Consider the following 15,864-nt stretch of genomic DNA (forward strand, 5'->3'; position numbering starts at 1 on the left):
CCAAATTAGACGGGAGGAAATAAAAATCAGAACAGAAATAAATGAAACAAGAGAATAAAAGGACAATAGGAAAGTTCAATAAAACTAAGAGCCGATCTTTGGAAATAGAAACCAAATTGACAAATCTTTAGTTAGACTCACCAAGAACAAAAAAAGAAAGCACTCAAAACCAGAAATGAAAAGGGGAAAAGTTACAAGTGATAACATAGAAATTTAAAGATCACAAGAGATCACTATGAACAATTATATGCCAAGCAATGTCATAACATGGAAAAAATTGATCAATTCCTAGAAACATAAAATATTTTAAGGCTGAACCACAACAAATAGAATACCTGAGTAGACTGATTACTAGTGAGGAGAATGAAACAATAGTGAAAAATATCCCAACAAACAAAAGTCCAGGACCAGACAGCTTCACAGATGAATTCTACCAAACATTTAAAGATATAGTATCTATCCTTCACAAATTCTTTCAAAAATTAAGGAAGAATGAATCCTTCCAAACTGATCTTATAAGGCCAGAATTACCCCTGATATCCAAATCAGACAAGGACACTATAGAAAGAAAATTACAAACCAATATTCCTGATAAGCATACATGTAAAAATTCTCAGCAAAATATTAGCAAACCCAATTCAACAATACATAGAAAGGATCATACACCCTGATCAAATGGGATTTATTCCAGGAATGCAAAAATGGTTCAACATCTGCAAATCCATCAATGTGATATACCACATTAACAAAATGAATAATAAAAATCATATGATTATCTCAATAGGTGCAGTAAAAACATCTGACAAAATAATTATTATTTTAAAGATTGTATTTATTTATTCATAAGAGACACAGAGAGGGGGCAGATAGAGAGGCAGAAGGAGAAGCAGACTACCTGTGGAGAGCCTGATGTGGGACTTGATCCCAGGACACTGGAATCATGACCTGAGCCAAAGGCAGATGCTCAACCACTGAGCCTCCCAGGTGTCCCACATCTGACAAAATTAAACATCTACTTATGATAAAAACTTTTAACCAAGTGGGTATAAAGGGAATGAATCTCAATATAATTAAGGCCATATACGAAAACCTACAGTTAGCATCATGCTGAAGGGTAAAAAGTTGAAAGCTTTTTCTCTAAGATCAGGACAAGCCAAGGATGGCCACTCGTACCATTTTTATTAAAAGAGTATTGGAAATCCTAGTCACAGCAATTAGGCAAACAAACAAACAAAAAAACAAATAAAGGCATTCAAATTGGAAAAGAAGTAAAACTGTCACTATTCACAGATGACATAATAGTATATATAAAAAACCTTAAAGACTCCACCAAAGAACTGTTAGAATAAATGAATTTAACAAAGCTGCAGGATACAATATATCAGTGTAGATATCTGTTATGTGTCTATGCATGAAAAACTATAAGAGAAATTAAGAAAATAGTCCCATTTACAATTACATTACAAAAAAATACCTAGGAATAAATTTAACCAAGGAGGTGAAAGACCTGTATACTGACTACTACAAGATACTATCTAAAGAAATTGAAGAATCATCAAATAAATGGAAAGGTATTCCATGTTCACGGATCAGAAGAATTAACATTATTAAAACGTCCATATTACCCAAGGCAATCTCAGATTCAATGCAATCCCTATCAATATTCTACTGGTATTTTTCACAGAAATGGAATAATCCTAAAATGGGTGTGGAACCACAAAAGTCTTGGATAGCCAAAGCAATCTTGAGAAAGAACAATGATGGTAGTATCATGCTTCCTGATTTCAAATTATACTGCAAAGCTATAGTAATAAAAAAATACAGTATTAGCATAAATACATACACACAGATCAATGAAACATAATAGAATGCCCAGAAATAAACTCATGCATATATAGCCAATTAATTTTCAACAAAGCAGCCAAGAATATACAATTGGAATGGACTATTTTTTTCTTCAACATCTTTAAATGTGTTTATTTAAAAATAAAAATCAGTTGCATACAAAGTGTTTCATAGTTTTTAATTCTCAAAACAAATACCCAACCCTCCACCCAGGGCACCCCCTACTTCAGTGGTCTTTCTGGTAACCTATTTTCCTCTTACTGAAAGTTAATGGCTCAGAATAGACCCTCCTACGGAATTCATCAGCACTAACAGATTGCTTAGAATAGAGATCTAGAGAAACTAATAAACAAGGGTCCTTAGTAGCGAGGTTAATGAGAATCCCTATAATGGAGGCAGACATCACAACAAAGTGCCATCAATTGCTGAAGGCTAAAAAATAGATTCATTTTCAACAGTATTTTATTTTCTTTGGAAAAGTCCTTAGACTACATTAAATAAGTCTCCTTTCCTCTAAAGAAACAATTTACATTTTGTTATGATGCTTGTAAAAAGTAAGTAACAGCAAACACACAAGGTTAGTTTAATAGCATGGGGCAATGAATCGTATCCACGCACTTCCTAGAACCAAGCTGATAAACTGTGCCACACCTGATTATATATTGCAGCATGACTGAAATAACCAAGCAAAAGATGATACATTCACAACTTATATTTAGGTGATGACCACAGGTTTATAAGAGTAGATCACTCCAATAAAACAGGAGTGAACAAACAGGAGAAGACAGACACCAACATTCCCCTAACCCTTTGTCAGAAGATTTTTGATCCATATTGCAACAGTGCAAACAGAACATGTCACATTATAGGTTAGACACTGCAGAAAAGTAACATTTGGGGAAAAAAAGCTATTTATCAGTAAGTAACTTCAAGTTGCCTTCTTCCCCTGGGATAGCAAACAGCTGATTTAAAGCATTTGTTTTAAACTACAGGAATAGAAATGCAAATTTTTAAAATCCCTGTTTTTTACCCTGGAATTGAAATGTCTGGAACTCAAAAAAGTGATTAGTACAATATTATTTTGTAAAGGCCTACAAAATAAAGTTAACAGTAAACAGATTCCTTTTTCATATCCAAATATTATTTCCATCTATGTGTAAGAAAGTATAGTTGGCTCCAACTCTTCCGTGTCAGAATCCATCTTAAATCCTTAAAGCAACAACAATGCTTTATTTCCAGTGTCACTACAAGTACTGTATTACCATACCCTATTGCAGAGTTTTAAAAGCTCGAATCAGGTAGATATTTATAGCCAAGACCTGCTTTTTCACGTTCAGAAACTTATTAATATGCAGCCTAAACAGTAACACAATATTTTACATTCTGTAGTGCATAAATAAGCAATATCCACTTTAACTGCCAATTCAGTCTTATAGATACTTTAAAAAATTATTTGTGCATAGTTTTAAGCACTATCTACAATCACAAATGTGAATACTTCCCGAAATAAAAAAAGTCAGGGACAGTCTCTTTAATAAACGCTGGGAAAACTGGACAGACATATCAAAGAATGGAACTAAACCACTACCTTACACCATACATGAGAATTAACTCAAAGTAGATTAAAGACTTGATTGTTCGACCTGAAACCATAAAATGTCTCGGAGCAAATATAGGCGATAAGCTCCTTGACATTGATCAAAAGCAAAAATAAGTGGGACTATATCAAACTAAAAAGCTGTATAGAAAAAAAATTAAAAGGCGACCTACTGAATGGGAGAAAATATTTACAAGTATTTTAATATTCATATAAGAACTTAATATCCAAAATATATAAAGATTTCAAACATCTTAACAAGCAAAACAAGACCAAAACAAACTCCAAATCAAAACAATCTGCTTTAAAAATGGGCAGAAGATCTAAACAGACATTTTTCTGAAGAAGGCATACAGATAACCAACATGCACATAAAATGTTCAATATCATTAATTATCATGGAAATATAAAACAAAACCACAATGAGATAGGAGGTGATATCTGTTAGAATGGCTATTATCAAAAAGACAAAAATAAGTGTTGGAGAGGATGTGGAGAAAAGGGAACCTTCATGCACTATTGGTGGGAATGTAAACTGGTGCAGCCACTAAGAAATACAGTATGAAGATTCCTCAAAAAATAAAAAATGGAATTAGCATATGATCAACTATACCATTTCTGGGTACTTATCTGATGATAAAAACATAAATTTCAAAAGATATATGCATCCCTACAGCATTATTTACAATATCAAGGTATGGAAACCACCTAAAGGTCTGTTGATGGATACACTGATATAGATACACTATATACAGTGGAAAATACTACTCAACCATAAAAAAGAGGGAAATCTTATGATTCGCAACAATGTGGATGGACCCTGAAGATATTATGCTAAGTAAGTTGAACATACAAAGACAAATATATATAATTTCACTTATATGTGAAAATAAAAGTAAAACAAACCAGACTCATAGATACAGAGAATTAAGTTGTGGTTATCAGAGAGGAGGAAGTTTGGGGATGAGAAAAATGGGTGAAGGGGGTTGATTGTATGGTAACAGATGGTAACTAGACTTATTGTGATAATCACTTTGTAGTATTGTATACAAGGATTAAATTATTATGTTGTATACCTAAAGCTAAAATAATGTTATATACCAATTTTATCTCAAAAGAAGAAAAAGGCAGTCACAGACCTTAAAAGAAAATAAGATAATACAAAAAAATTTCTAAGACCAAAAGAAAGTATTTTCTAGATCAAATGGACTTACTGAGTGCCCAACACAATAGATGAAAAAAAGATTCCAGGAAATAACAGGTCCAGGAAGGAAGACTGGTGAGAGACTCTCAGAATCAGCACTGCCACCAAATTAGGTGGGATCAGAAGAAAAAAGGCCAAAGAGGAATCTCCCCAGAAATAATTGATAAATTACTTGAAAAATTTTTGAAAGATTAGTGGATTTATTGGAAAAGTTTTGTAGTTTGAAAAACCCTACAAGTATGTTTTCACTCACACAATTTTCTATAAACCTAAGACACATACCAACATTAGGTAGTACATCACACATGCACACACACATACACACTCCTACGTAGTTACAACTAGTCAAATATTAAGACATCAGCTAAACTTGTCCTGTAACACAACTGGAAGAAATTGTTTGGAGTAAGTTACACTGTCACTTACTAGAGCTAATTCCACATATTTTATAAATAGAAGTGATAATGTCTTTAAGAAATCAAGATATAACATTATAAGAATACTATCAAGTAGAAGCAAATACCAAAGAACAGCTAAAAAAAATGAAATCTGATTTCCTCTAGGAAAAAAATTGAGGGCTGCCAAAGCCTGTATAGGGATCAGTTGGTTTTCTCTTTAAGTTTTTTAACTTTGTATGTTTTTTTTTTAAGATTTTATTTATTTATGAGAGACATAGAGAGAGAAAAAGGCAGAGATATAGGCAGAGGGAGAAGTAGGCTCTATACAGGGAGCCTGATGCAGGACTCAATCCTGGGACCACGACCTGAGACAAAGACATACACTCAACCACTGAGCTACCCAGGCGTCCTTTAACTTTGTATGTTTTAAAGACATCTATTACATAGAATTTTTTAAAAAATATTTTCTTTAAATAAAGGAAAAAATACATCCAAGGCAATGAAAATGTATTTTATTGAGAGTAATAAGGTTACTTAAGAACAGCCAGTTCAGTGTTTGATTAATTTTACTGAAAGATTATCAAATCCAACTATATTTATACCCCTACTCAACACATACATACACTATATTACTGTTGAAATCATGTGCCTCTATTTTCCAAACACCTTTATTGCTTTAATCCTTTCTTCTTAGCGTGCACACTACCTGTGGGTATTTTCCCAGTCTTCTACAGCTGAGGTACTACGTTCCTCCTCCACAAAGCCCTTCTGATCATGTCATAGAAAGGATTCCTCCCTTTCAACCCTACTCTATTCTGTGTATACTGGCTTGCTATGTACGTGTTCAATTCTCAAACCAAACTACAAGCTCGTTGATGGAAGGAGAGTATCCTAGTTTTTTATGTAAGCAATAGAATAATAAAACTAATGCCTACAACTCAATTTAAAAATTTAAAAGGAAAATTTTAATCACTGATTTCATATGCATAACTGGCAATGTTTATTTGCAGGCTTCAATTTTCATTAAAATCATGTAAAATATCAAACAAAATAAAAATAACTTGCAACCGATATAAAAATATTCCCAAGTCCATCTTGTGTGATTTGCCAACTCAACCAATAATCAAAAATTCAAGTAATTTCAATTAATTTGGGCAAGGATTTTGAAATCTTTATCTTAACTTGAAATTGAGTCCTAATTTTCTCTTTTTTACTCTTTCTTAATCATTAGGCAGGCAGTACACTTATTCTTCTATAACTCTTTTGTCATTTTTTTTTCTTTTAGAGATGGCAAAGTTAGGGTACAAAAAAGGACAAGGCAAGTTTTAGGCTTGAAAGCAAAAAAGTGGAGTAAACTGCACTAAATGGCTTGCCTTCTTATAAACAAGGAAAGAAGGGGCAGAGGAGTGGGCTGAGGAGGAACTCGGACATAAGGATGAGGAAGGAAGACTGCATTAAACTGTGAATTTTGGGTGCCTGGGTGGCATAGTTGGTTAAGAATCTGACTCTTGGATTTGGCTTAGGTCATGATCTCAGGCTCATGAGATCGAGCCCTATGTCAGGCTCCATGCTCAGGGCAGAATCGGCTTCAGACTCTCTCCCTCTGTCTCGCACCCCACCCCCTCACTCACCCCTGGCCAGGAAGGAAGGACAGATGTTAGGATGGCCATCTTAATACAGAATGATTTAATTGGCATATGATATGACTTGATCTCTGGGCTGCCACAGTTGAGAAGCATTGGCTTGACATTTATTAAATATTTATTTTTGTTTTAAGGGTTTGCATGGATAAACTCAGTTTCCACAATAAACTCAAGAAGTACACACTAATATGATCTCCATTTAACAGGGGAGCTAAGAGTGGTAGTTTTAAAATGTCCACAAAGCCTGACACCTCTCCCTTCAAAAGAGGACCCCAGATTCTTCTCCCCTTGAATATAAACCAGATTATTGACTTGATCTTCATGAACAGAATGTGGTACAAAATATAGTTTGTCTTCTGATGCTCAATCATTCAAAGTGTAGCTTTCATCTCTCTCAAGTTTCTCATGGTAAGGGAAGCCAGCTAGCAGTCAACTAGAGAGACCAGTATAGGAAGGATCTGTGGTCTCTTGCCAGGAACCAACACTAAATTGCCCAGCCATATAAGTGAACCACCTTAGAAGCATACCTTCTAGCCCCAGTTAAGCCTTCAGATAACTGCAGCCCTTGACACCTCTTGACAACATCTTCCTGACAGACCTTGAACCAGTACTACCCAGCTAAATTACACCTAAATTCCCAACCCATGGAAACTGTGAAAGAAAATAAATGTTTACTATTGTTTTAAGGCCCTAAATTTTGGAGTAATTATTATACAGCAATAGATAGCTTATACATCAATGCACAAAAAGGTTAAGCAATTTGATCATTTTAATGCAGCTAACAAATGGCAAATAGAGATTTGAAACTAGTCAGGGTGGATCCAGATCCTCCACTCTAACCCACATGGTATAATTTCTTTCTTCAAAATGAAGATTATCCTGCCTATACGTTATTAGAGCTGGTGCAGGGATGAAAAGAAATTATATAAATATCTGCTATCTCTTAAACTGAATAGTAAATAGTTTAATATCTATTATTACTACTAAAAGGCATAAATTCTTAAGTATTAAAATAGAAACATAAAACACAGGAAATTATCTATATAAATCAAGAAAACACACTCCAATAAAAATTTTTCTCACAAAAATCATTTATTTTAAACTCACTTTGTTACTCCTAGCTATGTCAGTCATTTAAGATTTCTAAGGCAAAAACATTAATTCTATAATAATTTCTCACCTATTTAGCACCCACCATAGGCTTTTGTTATTTTACACTCATTTATCAAATCATAACACTTTTTTTTAAATTACAATACATGTTTAAAAACACATGTTATGGAGTAAATTTTGTCCATGCAAAACTCACAGATTGAAGCCCTAATCCCCAATGTGACTGTATTTGGAGACAGGGATTTAATGGAAGGCAATCAAGGTTAGATGAGCCCATAGAGGAAGGATCCTAGTCCAATGCAGCAGTGTCCTTATAAGAAAAAGAAAAGGCCATGTGAGAACATGGTGAGAAGGTACCATCTGCAAGACAAGGAGAGAGATCTTACTGGAAACCACCCCGCCCAGTACTTTGATCTTGGACTTCCAGCCTCCAGAGCTATGAGAAAATAAATTTCCATTGTTCAGATGAGTCTACATAGAGGGCTACGATATTCACATCTTCAGCCTTCATCCCTTTCTCCTAAGCACTAACATTCATTTTAGTCATCTATTTAAAATGAGCTCCTCTCCATGGCCTCATAATTACCTTCCCTTCGTGACTTCCATTATTTATATTAATGGACCAATTGTCAAGATGCCACATCAGGATCTCTCTTCCTTCATTAGCAATAGCAGGATCTGAGAAAGATGATTAATAAAGCCCTACAAAGAGATCATCAGACTCTACCAAGCTCATAGCATTTGAGCTTTTGGCTTAAGTTCCAGATTCTCCTAGAGACAGGGAAAGGAGCATTAGTCAGCAGTAAAAGGTTCCTAGAAAGTTCATGACTCTGCTTCTTCCTTTCAATACAAAGGATCAGGTCGGACAGGCTAAAGAGCATTTTAATAAGTAAAAGCCCCACCCTAAGTACAGACAGAAAAGATTTGAATTACTGTAGACAAAAAGAACAAAAGTTGCCTCAGGTCTCCTCAAAGCACTGAGTCAGCAGGGAGCTCTCCCTGGTGCTACTTCAACCTTATCTTAAAACTTTCTTATTAGTTTCTATTCACAATAGTGTGACAAACTGGCCTTCTGACAACATAGCCCTCCCCAAACATGGGCATCAGAGTAGGGCCATCACACTACTCCTACCTAACACCCTCTTTAAGGGTGGATTCAAGTCACATGAACTCAAAGCCATAGGATTATCTTTGACTCCTTACTCACCCTCATTAACTACTGGCCACCCTGTTCTGTTTATGTTTTCTTTAAAATTCCATTACCAGTTTCTGTTGGGATGTTGAGAAAGTTCTAGAGATGAATAGTGGTGACGGCTGTACAAAAGTATGAATGTATTTAATGCCACTGAGGTGTGCACCTAAAAATGGTTAAAATGGTCATCTTATGTTACATATACTTTACCTCAATTAAAAAGAAAATCCACTGCCAATTATTTGTCAGATACAGGTCCTTAGGACCAAGACCTAGTTTTTGCTGTATTGGGCCGGTGGGGTCAAGGGGGATCAGGAGGCACCAACAAAATGGTGGCGGACCCTCTATCTTGTTACCCTCGCCTCGGAACTTTCCCACCACCAGCAGACCGCCCAAGGACAGGTCATCATGGGGAGACAGGACCTATGCAGGAAACCTGAACTGCACCTTACCCAAACTCCATATAAGGGCATAAGCAGTTATCGCCCCATACCGATTCCACCAGTAATATGCCCTAATACTATCACCCCACACAGACACAACCCCTTCCCCCTCCCCCCTTAAAAAGCTCACATGTACTCCCTTTGGGTGCAACTTCCCTGGCCCCGTGACTTCCCCGGCTTCACTCCCTTACAGGGCCGCAGAACCTCATCCGAGAGTGCTTCCATTAAAGGCTTGCCTCGACACACCTTTGCCTGCCTCTCTATTTCATTTCACTATCACCCGGATTAAACCTGACATGCAGGTCTTCTAGATGTTCTCCCTGCACCTTCCCATCCATCCATCTTACATAGCACCGCTTAAAATACTGCTTCTATCCTTCGAATTTTCTTCAAAATTTACTGTTTGGAGGTCAATACTAATTCCTTAACCTAAAATTCAAAATGCTCTACCATCTAGTCTCAGCCTACATTTATTTAAGTATTTATTATTTAGTTTAATTTAATGTTTTGGAGAGATGGTGTGTGAAGGGGGAGGGGCAAAGGGAGAGGAAGAGAGAGAATCTTTTTTTTTTTTTTATGATAGTCACACAGATAGAGAGAGAGAGGCAGAGACATAGGCAGAGGGAGAAGCAGGCTCCATGCACCGGGAGCCCGATGTGGGATTCGATCCCGGGTCTCCCGGATTGCACCCTGGGCCAAAGGCAGGCACCAAACCGCTGTGCCACCCAGGGATCCCTAAGAGAGAGAATCTTAAGCAGGCTCCTCACCCAGTGCATCTTGAGAGCCCCATGATCTCTACCCTGAGATTAAGACTTGAGTCGAAATCAAGAGTTGGATGCTTATCTGCCTAAGCCACCCAGGTGTCCCTCAAGTCTGCTTTTAAAATTATTCCATTTGCTAATTTCCTACAGTAACAGCTCTGTCAGACATTCTGTCTCACACTGACCGTGTTTTAACTCATAACCTTTTTCTGGCCTATATGGTTTTCCTTTCTATCCAAAATCATCTTATGTGCCTCATTTTACTTTTTCCACAAAGTTGTTCTCTGACCACCATAATCCAAACTGATTTCCCTCTCTTCTTGTTACCACTGACTGGATGTTCTTATCACTCATTTGAAGTACTGTAGAATGTATATCATATATATTCTACCTCCCCAATTAAATCACACACTCGAAGTCAGAACACTTAATCTTTTATTTCTTGGTTTCATCCTGTGTCCAAGTAGGAGCAACTAAAATATTGATGGACTGGTCCAATTCCAACTCATCAAGTAACAACAAAAAACATTCGTTGTGAGATGGAGATATTTGCATTTATATTACAGAAGATTTTTAACAGATAACACTGAAATAAAGGGATTTCTAGTTAATCCTAAATGAAATGAATGCTATCCTATCTTCTTTTTATTGCTTGCAATCAATCCACATCTATTCCCAAAACATAACTGAGATTGTTAAAATAAAAAAAAATAGGTTATTGGCCCACCTAGGTAAGGGTAAGAGATCAAAAATCATGAAATGTTACCAAGCTGAGACAATTACACTGGAAACCTTAAGAAAGGCAAGTTGTTGCAGTCAGAGGTAAGTTTAACATGACCACCAGGAATGATGACCACTAAAGTCCTTTAAAGTCTCTCTAAAGTATGAACGGTCTAAACCAGAGCTGTGACACAAGCAAAAGGTTCTGACAGGCATCAAGTTCAGATAGAAGCTTTTGATAAATGCCTGGTATGCAGAAATATTGTATGCTAACTAAAGATACAATCTCATAACTTTAGATACCAGTCAAGTTGATAATCTGTTACATAATGTTACATAAATGAAAGAATCTAAATAGTGTTCCTCCACACAGAGGGTCATTGTTGATCTACATGATCAAAGGATGACTTAGAGCAGAAAGAATGCTTATTGGCAGCATTCAGATTGTCCTCTGTGGAAGTTTTGGTTTAGTCTAAATGTCTGAAAAAATACTTGATTGAGGCTCTACAATTCTACCGCATAAAGCAGAGAAGAGAGGATCTTGATGTGAAAAATTGTAAGTATATTCAATTATGAAATACCTTGCTCTTTACGCAGGATAGAATTTGAAGCCCCTTAATATTTTTTTAAAAAGGAAATCTGGCATGAGGTTGTGACAGAATATAAACACTATTTAATCTGTTATAGGAGGACTGAAATATAAAAGTAGGGTAATCTTTACTAAGGAAGTTTCACCAACACACTTCTGTTACATACTTGCTACATTTCAATGGCCAAGCATAACATCTGCCCTTAGTGAGTCTGTAAAGAGCCTTGCTGCTTCCAGCTTTTGAGGGACCAGTTGTAGCATGTACTACTATAAGAATACCACATACAGCATAAACCAAGAGAAGTACCATAGCTTTTCTAACCGAATTATTAAAGAGAAATGTATTTTCAAGACGCTATACTGTCTAATAGCTAAAAGCATACTTTATTCCATCCCTTCACTTAGCAGCTTACAATTAGTAGGTACTTCTATTAATATCTCCTTTATTGAACATCTCAGACCTAGCTCCAGAGTTTTTTAGGAAATGAGAACACTAGTAAGGCAAAAGTCAGGGTCTCTGTCATATTTAGAATTTGTTATGGGTACATAATTACACAATCTCTTAGGTTGGATATATAACCAGACTTACTTTTAGAAGGATACCACTTGCTTTTTATGATGCAAATCAAATTGCTTGGCCACCAAGGAGACAGGTCATGATTGAGAAGATAACTTATAGAGAAGAGCTACAAAATATTACTATAATGTAACAAAAATATTAAGACAGTGCATTCTCTTTATCAAATGAAAGCTATTCTAGAAACATGATAGTCTTTTAAAATTCACAAGTATTCACAAGTATTATAGTATTAGTATTTTAATATTAAGACATAAAATAAGGACTCTTAGTAATACTAAATATGTGATTACTAAATATTTTATATGAAGGACATATTTAAAACTTCAACTAACTTTTGTAGCAATCATTTTAAAATGATTTTCAGAAATTTATCTTAAAATTTAACATCTCCATGACAAGGCTAAAATATTCCTTATAAAAATCAGTTAAGGAGCAATGGCTACCTCCTTCAAATTCTCATACATATTAATGTGAAAAAGCTCAGTTTCTAACAAAAAAGCCTCAAACAGATCACTTACTATCACTTACCAGTATAGAAAGCTTAAGAGCACTTAGATAACCAGAACATATGGTTTCTGCAATTTTTGCTTTCAAATTTGATCACTATTTCCCAACAGAATACAACACAACAACATGGCCTTCGTGCTTATCCATTCTCTAGTATACTAGATGTGAATAATTATACCAATACTTTAAAGGAATGTGGTTTTAAGCAACATCCTTTTTAATCTGGCAATTAGAAAAATATATTTTCTTTTTCACTCTAACTTGGCACAAATCAGGAAAGAAATGGCTTTTGAAGACTAAATCATTTTTCCTACTATAGTTAGGAGGGAGAACTAAATAATGATTATGCCTATAATTACAACCTTTCAAAATGAAGTTTCTTCATTCAAAAATCATGTCATAATGCGATCAAAAATCAATTTTCTTCCAGTTGTGTAAAATGAACACAATTATTTTAGGACTCAATCTTGCTTATGAGAAAGACAGCACACCACCTACGTTTTAGTCTCAAAGTCACTAACCAAATACAATTTAATTAATTAGTATTTCCTACATAGAATTTAATGCCCTATTCTCACTCCTTGTATGACAGTCACTAGTCAGAAAAGAATTTCTTTGGCCCATAACATTAGGGTTATCCTATATTAAGTATATGAATTCACCAATAGTTTCAGAAATGACACTTACTAGCAGTATTTCATAATCACTTCAGTATTATTTTAGGGTAGAAAAGGAGTAACTAACATAGAAAGATGGTGGTTACTGAGAAACCACTAGTATTTAAAAGCTTAGCCTGATATTTAAATTTTAGGTGTTCAATATTTAAAGGCTTAGTTAGTTTTAACTGAAAAATAAAACCACCTGAAGTACTAGAAGGATTTTACTGCACTAACCCTGGAAGAGCTGAATGAATCGAGGGTACAATGCTGAGGTGATCACACTCTCTGGCAGCTCCCTCAGAAAGAGCTTCAATAGACTGGCAGCGGAACAGACATCACCATCCTTCCCAAGCTCCACAGGCGCTCCACTCTCAAACTTCCATCGGAGCTGTTCCACCACCTTCACATTGCCATTCACCCTAAAAAGGCCTTCCTGGGTGAGTCCTGGAGGAGGAGAGCAGACACACAGAAAATAAATAGAAGTCTGTCACAGGCAGACACTAACTCCAGAGAACAGTGACAACAAAATAAGTAAATCGCAGTGCAGGATTTTCTAAATGATTATCCAGTACTGGAAGATGTTCACATTCTGTAAAAATGCTTTCTTATAATAATCAACTTTCAAACCTACTAGATATCAACTAAAAAGGTCATATAGGATTGTTATAAAAGCTGACCTCTATAAATAAGGTTAGGACACATATAAACACAATATATGTTATTTTGCAAAGAAATTACATTCATATATATTCTGTAATACATGATAGAAACTTACTCTGGGCTCCAAGAGCAGATTAGTATTTTGAAAACTATTAAAAACAAAACAAAACTAACATGTATGTAAGAAACTTCTTAACTGTATGTGATTACCTTTGTAATAAGAAGAAATACTTTACTAATCACTGAATTCAAAGGGTAAGACTTAATGAGACCATAAGGTAGTATAAGACAACTTCCTCCCCATCAGCCAGTTGAGAGGGGTTATTACTGTTGGTGAGGGTCGGCACAGAAGCATCCATAAAGCAGCCTTTGGATGCTTTACACCATGTTTGGCTAAAGCATAGGGAAGATGGGAAGACTGGGGCTGATAAACTGTGAAGCTAATGCAGTTTAAGCTTCAGGGCTCCTCATTTATTTAGGCCCTTCCCAGTCCTCTGTTCCTAATTCTTTTTTTTTTTTTTGTTCCTAATTCTTATTCTTAATTTTGTATTCTTTTTCTTTATAAAGGGGCCCCATAGGGTCAAGCAGTAGGATACATGACATCTTGATTTATCCTCAACAAAGAGAAGCAAATATATGAACTGAGAGACAGGACATTATAAAGGAAGATAAACACATGGAAATGTGGAATGCTTAAGTCAAAGAGCGATGGGGTAATAAAATGGGAGAAATGGGACAGGGACACAAATGTTGAGTTCAAGAGCAAAGACCTGGTGCGTCTGGCTGGCTCAGTCTGTAAAACATTCAACTCTTGATTTTGGGGTCATGAGTTTGAGCCCCACACTGGGCTTAGAGTTTACTTAAGAACAAAAAGGCAGACTTTATCATGGGAGCATTAAGGAGAAGGGGGAACATAATACAATCAGGGGTTAAGAAAGATCTTGCTAGCAAAGAGAATGGAGAGAGCAGAAAGATGGCTTTCTTGAACCACATTCTACTCTAAGGCAGTAAGAAAGATTCCAGTGGGAAGGGTGAAAAGGAGAAAAAAACGATTTCATAACTTAGTACAAAAGGGAAGGAAAAGTTGAAAGGTAATTTTAAGGTTTAAAAAGAGGAATCCAGGAAAAAGCACTGTAAAAGATAAGATGAAGTAGGGGTGATGAATTTAATAAGTATCTGGTGCTATGTTATGGAACTTAAAAAAAAAAAACAGGAAAAAAATTCAAACACTACCATTACCCTTATGGAGCTTGTAGTGGTAAGTTGTTTGCATACAAAATGTGAAGAACATGAATATCAAAAGTTGACACGAATTTTAGCTCCAATTTTGACAAAAGTTTAGGAAACTGGAGAGGATATTAAAAGTATTTTACCAACCAGTGTGACCAGGGCACCATGTAATCAGAGGAGATACCAGTCAGTATGTGTGGTAGGCAGCTTCTCAAATGGCCCTAATAATGCCCATTCTCCTGATATCCACACTCTTGTGTAATCTCTTCCCCTTGTGTGTGATCTGGATCTAGTGACTTGCTTCTAACTAACAGAATATAACAAAATTACATAATTAGGTTCTAATCTTGCTTTTGAGATTACATTATAAAAGACTGATGTGCGTCTTACTTGTTTGTCTCTCTCTGGCTTTTCTGGCTTGCTCACTCTGTGATGAATCAGCTGCTTTTTATTTGGTTAGCTATCTTATGAAGAAGTCCACGTGGCAAGGAACTAAGGGTAGTTTCTGGACAACAGCCGGTGAGTAACTGAGACCCTCAGGTCAACAGCCCACAAGGAACTGAATCCTGCTAACAACCACGTGAATGAGCTTAGAAGTGAACCTTTCCCCCAGTCAAGTACTGTTATGGCTACAGCCTTAGCCAACATCACAACTGCAGCCTTACAAAAAGGCACAAGACAGAGAAGACACAACTCAACTGTGCCTAGATGCCTGACCCGCAG

At 35.9% G+C, this 15,864-nt stretch overlaps 1 protein-coding gene across 3 annotated transcripts in view; it reads right to left on the bottom strand.

Annotated features, from left to right (window-relative positions):
• FAM13A (family with sequence similarity 13 member A) overlaps positions 1-15,864 on the bottom strand; it is a 350,236-nt gene that overhangs the window by 275,976 nt on the left and 58,396 nt on the right. For 2 of the 3 annotated variants that reach the window (XM_041760046.1, XM_041760045.1), the window contains exon 3: positions 13,486-13,695. In XM_041760046.1, the coding sequence (XP_041615980.1) occupies positions 13,486-13,695 (210 nt within the window). Of the gene's footprint in view, positions 1-13,485; positions 13,696-15,864 lie in introns of those variants that run through there. The other variant, XM_041760047.1, reaches the window with a different exon arrangement.

The sequence above is a fragment of the Vulpes lagopus genome, chromosome 6, assembly GCF_018345385.1.
Source record: "Vulpes lagopus strain Blue_001 chromosome 6, ASM1834538v1, whole genome shotgun sequence".
NCBI classification, from domain to species: Eukaryota; Metazoa; Chordata; class Mammalia; order Carnivora; family Canidae; genus Vulpes; species Vulpes lagopus.